The 9,913-nt window shown below is 41.5% G+C and overlaps 1 protein-coding gene across 1 annotated transcript; it reads right to left on the reverse strand.

Moving 5' to 3' along the window:
• Window positions 1–3,364: 3,364 nt before the first annotated feature.
• On the reverse strand, window positions 3,365–9,373 carry LOC310672901 (vomeronasal type-2 receptor 26-like; the record flags this gene model as incomplete). Its single annotated transcript, XM_083430554.1, has 4 exons — window positions 3,365–4,263; window positions 4,833–4,959; window positions 8,509–8,736; window positions 9,359–9,373. The coding sequence occupies 4 exons, from the start codon at window positions 9,371–9,373 to the stop codon at window positions 3,365–3,367; spliced, it is 1,269 nt and encodes a 422-aa protein (XP_083286680.1).
• Window positions 9,374–9,913: the final 540 nt, after the last annotated feature.

A 9,913-nucleotide genomic window follows, 5' to 3' on the forward strand; every position in this document is an offset into this window, starting at 1 on the left:
TTTTGCTTTTGGCACCCCAGATTTTACTTCCAGTAGTAGCAACTGCAACCACAGCAGAAGCGGAAGAAGTCGACACATTCTGGGTCTGCTTGCTACCCCTCCCTTCCTATAGGCTGCTATCAGCAACAGATCTATCAAAGTACTAGCAACCAAAAGCCCAGCTGCCATGATGTAATCAAAGAGAGGAAACGTGGCTTGAGAGACAGCAAGGGTTCATTTGAGCCTCACAAAGGCAGCATAGGTTGCCCACCTTTGGGGGCCCAGGAGAGAGGTATTTATGTCCACTCTCTTTCAGGCAAAGTCTGTAGAACTTACATGATGTTCCTTGTGATTGGACTCTAATATGACCTTATTTCAAGGCTGCTGGTGGGAAGTCTCTTGAGCTTTGGTAAGAAAAGGAGTAAATCACCATTATTTTAAATAATTGTGAAGGAGAGGATTGCCTCTGCAGCCTCCTGGACTCTCCTGGTGGATCCAGGTGCAGAGCGGGAGAAAAACATGTTTCTGTGAACTTGTCATTGTAGTTCTACATTGTGACATGGGTCAGAAATCGGGCAGTGGAGCTTGGCACAGCCTATCCCAATGTCTCTGAAAGAGTCAGCCAAGGACCATCAGTGGACATCAGTTCCACAGCCCAACCAGTACCTCCTGACTCCCCCATCTGTGACCATGCATAGCCCCTTTGCCTAGACCAATGGCAGTACTGCCAGTTTAAAGTATGCTGAATACAGGTTTCTAGGAGATAAGGAAGTTCAAGGGGGAGGGATAGAGAAGGAAGGGATGTTCCACTCTTCTGAAGGCCCAGGGCATTATTATTATTATTATTATTATTATTATTATTATTATTATTATTAGGGCAAGAGAATGTGTTGTGTGAAATTAGGTTGAGTGATGTAAGGTTAATATCTTAAATCGTCATCCTAATAACCTGGCAATAGAGAGGAAAGAGATAAGAGAGGAGAACTGTTATAGGAGGAGGAAGTGAATGTAAAAGGAGTGGGGAGGAAGTATGGAAGTTTTTGGAGTAATATGATAGAAGCATTGAAGGGAGGAGGGAAGATGAAATGAGAGAAGACAAGTAAAATGAGAAGTTTGGAGGTATATAGAATAAAAAGTGGGATGACAATCTCAGCATTCAAGGTATTTGAAAGGAGAAATGAAGAGAAATGAAATACTGAATGAACATTTGGGGAGGGACCATGGCTCTGGGCTTAGACTCTCAGAGTGCATGATTTGCATGCAGAACACTACGTGTTTCATCCCCACATTTTCCAGGTGTGGCTGGAAAAGGGCTCCTGCCTGGAAGAAGAAGAAGAAGAGTTTGGATTTGATATCCCGCCTTTCACTCCCTTTAAGGAGTCTCAAAGCGGCTAACATTCTCCTTTCCCTTCCTCCCCCACAACAAACACTCTGTGAGGTGAGCGGGGCTGAGAGACTTCAGAGAAGTGTGACTGGCCCAAGGTCACCCAGCAGCTGCATGTGGAGGAGCGGAGACGCGAACCCGGTTCCCCAGATTACGTGACTACCGCTCTTAACCAGTACACCATACTGGCTCTTGTATGGAAGTCTGGAAGTCTGGGGAGCCACTCCCAATCATTGTGGACAAGGGATCTCCAATGCTCCTGATGTTTTTGGACTTGGGTGCAGAGACCCATGGTTGGACAGTGTTCTCGAAGCTACCAGCATGAGTTTGACCAAACTGCGGGAGGCAGTGGAAGACAGGAGTGCCTGGCGTGCTCTGGTCCACAGGGTCACCAAGAGTCGGACATGACTAAACGACAAAACAGCAACAAGCAGAGACCCAACATTTCCCACACTTTGATCCTCTGTGTGTTAATGGTCCAAAGAAATGGCCTCATATTTCATCAGTTCATTGTAAAATTGCATATCATTATATATATATAATTGCTCCCTTCTGTTGTTGTGTTGTTGTTGTTTTATTATTATTATCATATATATATTATTCAAAGGGACGTTGGTGGCGCTGTGGGTTAAACAACAGTGTCTAGGACTTGCCAATAGAAGGTCGGGGGTTCGAATCCCTGCAACGGGGTGAGCTCTTGTTGCTCAGGCCCAGCTCCTGCCAACCTTGCAGTTTGAAATCACATCAAAGTGAAAGTAGATAAATAGGTACCACTCCAGCGGGAAGGTAAATGGTGTTTCTGTGCACTGCTCTGGTTCACCAGAAGTGGCTTAGTCATGCTGCTCACATGACCCGGAAGCTGTACGCCGGCTCCCTCAGCCAATAAAGCGAGATGAGCGCCACAACCCCAGAGTCGGTCACGACTGGACCTAATGGTCAGGGGTCCCTTTACCTTTATATTATTCAAAAGTTACAATACATTTCTCTCCACTGCCGTAATATCACATAATGATCACTCCAATCCTCAATCCCATTTCACTTGTTGACTCACCAGATAACCTCACGAGGAACCCAGACACAAATCTGCTTGGCTCCCTTCTCAGCATGATTGGTTGAGAAAGGACCAGTGCAAGAGGAAGCTGCTGTGGGCACTGCTGGGCTGCAAGGGCTGGATGTCCCTGTTGTCAGACATTTTAAATGTGTTATAACATGGTGACACTAGATGGTGCTGTGGAGTTCCAGATTTTGCCAACGTGTTTTCCCATTGTGATGTTTACAACATGTTTTCCTGAAACCCCTTTTTGATGTGTCTAGATCCAATCTAGAGAGGATATAATGCTTAGTTATGCTTCAACAGCAAGGATAATGTGGTGTAACAATGTTCTAACAAGGGGTATCCACAGACAGCCAGCAAAGCAAAAAAAGTACTAGACAAACTGATTTGAAAGGTACAAACCTATTTTAATAGCTTCCTAATATCTCTTTGCATATTTTGAAATTATCCAGCATATCTTGGGCATGACTCATACCTATTCTGTGTCAACTACTTTAAAAAATGTTTTGCACCTTGCACCACATGAAAAACACCCATGGCACCAAAATTCAAGGTGACTCTCCTGATATGCACAGCAGGAAATAAAGAGATACCAATGGAATATGGTTCTTTTCATTTTGAAAAACAATGCATAAGCAATTTGTTTGTAATACTATCTAAGAAATTTTTATTTTCTTAATGAACAGCATTGATTATTATTGAATTGTGATAAGGATTTCTTATTAGGCAAAATATAGAGACACCTCAGAGAAGAATTCATAAATAAGGTTTAGCAGGATAAAACTGAATGGATGGAATATGATTCAAATGATAATTTTGTGTTCTGATTTCCAAAAAAATAGCTTTTAAGGAGCTACATTCCCAACTCATGTGTCCTGCCTTTATTGCTACCATGCTAGCTATCAATTGCAAAAACCAAAAACATATTTTAGGAATCAGGTGCCATATTAAGCCTTTGTAGTCAGGTGCTCCTTTGTATTCAGACTAGGCCTGAGTACAATAATGTAGCACTTGGGAAGGAAGATGCAGCCCAGAAGCCCAGCACTGGAGGCCAACATAGAGAAGACCTGCACGGCTACCATGTATTTCCCCTTGGTGCTCAGGTAGGTGGGCACAAAGGACACCCAAACACTGCAGAAGACCAGCATGCTGAAGGTGATCAGCTTGGCTTCATTGAAGGACCCAGGCAGCTTCCTGGCTAGGAAAGCCACCGTGAAGCAGATGGCAGCCAGGAAGCCCATGTAGCCAAGGACAGTGTAAAACATGGCAGCAGATCCTTCATTGCATTGCAGGATGATCTCTCCAGCCTGGGAGTGCATGTCAGAGTCTGAGAATGGAGGAAAGCTACCCAGCCAGATGACACAGATGAGAATTTGGATACTGGAACAGGAAATGACAATGGAATTAGCCAGACTCTTTCCCAGCCATCTCCTCACCCTGTTTCCTGGCTTAGTGGCCAGGAAGGCCAGCACAACGGTAATAGTTTTCGCCAACAAAGAAGAGACAGCAACTGAGAAGATGATGCCAAAGGCTGTCTGCCTGAGAAGGCATGTCACTTTCCTTGGCCGGCCTATGAACAGAAAGGAGGACAAAAAGGAAAGGAGGAGGGAGACAAGGAGGATGTAGGAAAGGTCCCTGTTGTTGGCTTTGACTATGGGAGTGTCAAGATATTTAATGAATATTCCTAAAACAAGGCCTGTGATTAAGGCCAAAAACAGGGCAGTGGAAGCCAAGAGGGTCCCCAGATATTCATCATAGGACAGGAAGATGATAATCTTGGGGATGCATTGATCTCTGTCCTTGTTAGGGTGTTGATCTTCTGGACATTTGGTGCAGTGGTCTGCATCTGGAAAAAGAAGAGTGTCTGCTTGAACATTTTCCTGTAGACTAGCAAAAAAAGCAGGTCAATTTTGAATCCAGCCAACTTCCACAAATGGAAACAGTGATGGGACTTGCTATTTCTGCTAATCAACACAGAGAGTTGGTCCTTTCCATGCAGTTCCCTATTGCAGATAACACCTCATTCACCTCCCAAGGAAGAGCTTGGAGTGTTCTAGAAGCTCCAAGTTATTAACTGCAGCTACATCTGATCTCACCCCAACACCAGGTGTTGTCCGATGGGTGTAATTTACAGAAAAAAGTACCTTGGAGGAGCATGGACTGGAATTCTGGTCTTCCCAGTACAAACCAAACATCCTAGCTACTTTGTCACACTGACTGGTTCAAGGGAGCCTACCAGATGCAGCAACACTGCCTAATTCTTACATACTCAAGGCTGTCTCAATGGTACCTTGAAAGCTTGAAATCACTGCTGAAACTTTATTAAATTCAACCATAAGATTATACTTGAATATTCCTCAATCAAGGACATATATTATTGTTCTTTTTGCTACACATTCCTCTGAAGTCTCCTACCTTCCTGAGTGGAGATCGTCCCTTCTGCACATGGAGCACAACCATGGCAGCAAATGGGTTCCCCTTCCTGAACCTTTTTGGCATATCCAGGGCGACAGCTTTTGGTACACCTGGACTGAGGAAGGGTCTGGCCAAAAAGACAGAAAACATCAATGAAAGTAACTTCTGGGCCAGTGTAAAGTCTCAGTCTATGTGGAATGGACACTGCTTTGGTTTTTGATGCTTTCCCCCTTGTTTGATAACATTTTTTCCCAAAAAATAAAAAAACAAATAATAATATTCACATCTAACAATTTAAACCATAAATCTTAACTGACTTCCTTCCACTCCCCCTCCTGGTTCCATTATTTTACTCTTATTCATGCACATCCTTATTCATGCACGTTTACAAATCTTCTTTGGCGGTGGCTTCTTCCTTCTATAGGGATGGGCTGGTCTTGCCCTGGTGTCCACCCTCAGGTGACGGGACAGAGTCTTTCTCCCACTACATCCATTAAGTCCTGTTCCTTTCAGAATGATAGCTTCTATTTATTTATTTTTTAACAAAAGTCATTCTCAGCATTCTCTTCAAGTCTTTATATGTTACCTCTCGGGTTTTCCTAATAACTTTACATTGCCACCACATATAGTAGCCTCCCATGCCTTTTACCCTCCCTTCCTGTTTTGTCTCCATCAAAGTCAAAGCCTCCTAAATCAATTCACACGAAGCGCCATTTTTACCATCAACCATCTTTACTTTCCCTTTCATTTTCCGCAAACCTCCCACCTCAACCTTTCCCACCTTGGTGGTTTGTATGTTCACCTCTTTAAATTGTCTCACAGCCTCTGAAAGTAAGTTAGCATTTTCCCAAATTTGAGAAGCTGCCTTATCAACAGTTTCCTTTATCTCGGACCGTTCTCTTTTCAATTCTGAAAGCAAATTGTATAATTCATATGTTATGTTCTTTTGATTCACGGCCTTGTTGGTTTGTTTCAACACTGGGCTTTTTTCTTCTACCATTTCTAATTTAAGATGGAAGGGGGGTGGTCCAATCTCTCCCTGTTTCCCAGCTTCCTCTATGAGATTAAATTCCAAAACAAGAAGTCTTTTTCCACCAGCGAAGATATTGTTTTGGCTTTGTCAGTACTTTGTCAAGGCCATTTCACTAAACCCAGTAAAGAAACCAGTACTTCCAGGCTCTTTCTTCCCCTCTTCCACTTTACTCACAAAAACAAATTCTAACAGTTATATATTCCCATCCTAACCACCATTCACAACAAAATAATTTTTAATTACCAATATGAATAAAGGTATAATACTAATATTTTAAAAAGTCTCACTTAGTCCTCTTCTTTCCCCCCTTTTTTAATCTTGATTTTTAACCAGCTGGTATCTTTTGATGAAATAAGTCCACAATTGCAATTCCTTTTAATTAGATATCTTCAATACTCTGAAAAGTCAAAGATTTCTTTCCCAAAAATAACCCAAGATCAGAGAATCAGTCCCAACTTTCTTCTAGAGAGGCATTTTTTAATATTCTCCCATTAAATAACATTGCGTTCCTTCTCCAGTTTAGCCTCCATTTTAAGTCAAGTTCAATCACAACATAGTATAACTTCAGGTTCAAATTGATCAGGTCAAGTTCCATGCAAATGAAACATCCAAATTTGAAAAAATTTGAAAAAACATCCAAATTTGAAAAAGAGTTAACCCACAATAGAGGAAAACACATTTCACGAATTTATGATTACTTATTAGAATGTGAAGTAAAAGAGGAGCAAGTTGAAGTAGTAATGGTAAGGTGGACACAGGACCTTGCATACAATATTTACATGGAACAATGGGAAAGATTGTGGAGGACAGATATTAAATTCACAGCATGCTACAACCTCAGGGAAAACACTATGAAGATGTTACACAGATGGCACCATACCCCTTTAAAACTCACTAAAATGTATAAAGGCAGGTCGCCAACGTGCTGGAGATGCAAAAAGGACATAGGGTCATAATTTCATATGTGGTGGAACTGTGTAGTTATCCGTGAATTTTGGAACAACATCTACAGCGGACATAAAATATTATTTAAATTTACATTTTAAAAAGACCAGAGATCTTCCTATCAGGTATATTACCAATAGAATTTTTAAAAAGTATAAGGCCATTGTTTATGTATGCAATCACGGCAGCTAGAACAATAGTGGCAAGAAACTGGAAAAATGAAACACTACCAACAATAACAGAGTGGCAGACCCTTATGACAGAGTACCTGCAACTAGAAAAACTGATGGGAAGAGTCAGAGGAGTTTCAAACCAGAAAGTATATGGAGAATGGGAAATATTGAAGGAATATTTAAAATTGTACTGTACAAACAACAATAAACTTGCAGAACTGGATTGATACTTGTAAGCAAAAAGCGTATTAGATATTTTATCGGACTATATAAAAATAATATGAAATAATATAAATCTGTGTGAGATAACATGGACATTATCAGCAGTATAATGAGAATGATTGGAAGTTTTACATTTTAACTTTTTATTTAATCACAATATACTGTCTTTTCCTTTCCTTTTTTCTTTTCTTCCTTTCTTATTTTGCTTTTGCTTTGTAGGACTTGTTATCTATGTGTATATGTTTATGTGGGAAACTAATAAAGATTATTTTAAAAAGAAAAGAAAAGCTGTGTGTAATCTTTTAATCCTTATTGTTCATGTGTTAACTTACCTCCCAAAGTAAACTTCATCAGAACTTCACTTGTATGTACTGTATTTCGTGCTCATAGCACCAGGAACGGGAGCGGATTTCCTTTTAACACTCCCGTTTTTGCCGACTCAATCAAATTAGACCTTTACAATCAGCTTCAGTATTTTGGAATGGTACCCGCTTGTGGCTGGATCTGAGGCTGTGCTTCGCAGAGCTGCATTGGTGCCTAGTTTGCCAAAGCTTTCACTTGGCTTCCCCCTCACTCTCCACACCTCTCAGGATGGAGAGCGGAGACTGGCAATGCCAAACCGCCGTCCGTGAAACAGCAGGACCCCAAGACACCCCAATGCTCCTCTTGGGGATTTTGGGGGAGATGCATGGCCCTTGCACCTTCCCCGGCAGCTCTGTGAAGCCAGATCGGACAAAGCTTTCAGATCTGTGGTCCATCCGCCATGCTACGGGAACCCATGAGTGGTGTTTGATGCTTTTTTTGACAAAACAGACAGCCAAATTCCTTGGGACACAGTTGGGGCCGAAAGAGATAATCAAGAAGAGAGAATTACATGGAGACTGTATTGGCCTTGGGTTTAGGAGACGGAGCTGTCTGCCATGAGTACATAAGCACAGTACAAATCTGCAATCACTCAAATTGTTTAAAAATATCCAAATGCAGAGAAATCTGCTGTCATGGAAATCATTTACAATAACAAAATCCAGAGAAACAAACAAGCTGAAACAGAAAGGTATTTGGAGCAGCTGTGTTGTGCTCAATTCTGAAGTCTGGCATGCTTTCTGACCACTGCAAATGCCATGCCCCAGTCATAAGCCAACCTGCTCCTCCATTTTAATGTTTCTTATTTTGACTTTCCTCCATTCATCTCCTCCCCATTAATTGGAGAGGCAGCAGTTTTATTGTTGTGTTTCCCAACAGAGTCTCAGAGGTTAACATATCACTAAAGGGGAATACAATGCAATGAATGGGTTTTCCAAACCTGGTTGAACAGTCTGGACCACGCAAGAGCCTCTTCGTCAATGGTGAATTTTGTGCTTGAGGATCCCTGTCTGCTTATGCTCCCAAATTTCACTGCACCAAAGGATTTGTTGGGAAATGGCACCCAGTTTACAATGTCAGATTCGACTGTCAACTGCCCATTCTCATCCAAATAAACTCCTTCCATGGAAGTATTGTAAAACTGGGAGCTTCCCAGGAAAGGGTGAAGCTAGAACAGGAAAGAAAGCAGGCACATTTAGAAAAGAAGAAAACCATCTAGATAACTTGGCCTAATCTATGAAGGTGTTTGTACAGACTGACACTTTGTGTGTGTGTTTGGGAAATGAATCTGTGGCCCACTGTTTCTGCTCCATCCTTTTGGGACAGATTAAAGCCGTGAGATCCATAAACCTCATTCCTCACCCTAGGAAGAATTCTGCAAGCGCGAGCTTCCTATTTGTCAAAGTAAGGTTGTTGGGAGTGGTGTGTAGACATGAGCTTCCTTGGCTGGTAATGAAGAAATGAACCTAGGCTGCCAATACTCATAGTAGACCAGTATGAAGTAAGCAGCAAAAAGTATGAAGTAAATAGACGAAAATCTCGAGGAAGAATTTCCTGAAAAAAGAAATTAAATATTGTAGCTTAAACCAAGAAGGAATGTAACACATGTACTGTAAGTAGAGACTTTTGTACCTGTCTGTTCAGATATTATTTAGAAATTTTATTTAAACACTAATAAGTTTTGGTTTGTGCCACCAGTGAATGTTTACAAATATATCAAAACCATGAGAGAAAATTTACTGAAGAAACCTGAGACTCTTCATTAGCGAAACAGGTAACAAATGTCTAACTCTCGTGCGTAACATCACAGACACTTCGTTTGATCAAACTTATCTTCGTTGATATCTACAGGTGCCTGACTAAAGGAACTTTAAGGACTGAATGTTCCTTTTGAACACAATTTGAATGAGTTTTCTGTTTGTGGCTTCTGTGGTAGATCTTGTACCTTGCTCTCTCAGTTTTTGGATTATTAATATAAGATTTAGAACGTAGGATGGTTTGGTAGTGTTTTGTGTGCCACTTATGTGCTGCTTAATTCATACTGGTCCCTGGCTGGTAATAGCAGGAAGCCTTGCTGAGGGAGCAGGTGGTAAAGCGGAGGTAGATTGTCTTCTCAGCAGCTAAATAGGCTGTGGGTTACAGTACAGTAAATGGAGGCAAAGGACAGCCAGTGTTGAGGCAAGACTGATTTCACCTGAGAATGGAATTCACGGCACTGATTCCTGTTGAGCAAAGATTTTTGTCAGGGAAACAGGAATACCTGCCAAGACTGTATCAGGTGGTAAAGTGGAGGCAGATTGTTTTCTCAGCAGCAAAATTAAGATGTGGGTAACAGTACAGTAAAT

The sequence above is a fragment of the Podarcis tiliguerta genome (assembly GCF_965153285.1).
Source record: "Podarcis tiliguerta genome assembly, chromosome: 2".
NCBI lineage: Eukaryota > Metazoa > Chordata > Lepidosauria > Squamata > Lacertidae > Podarcis > Podarcis tiliguerta.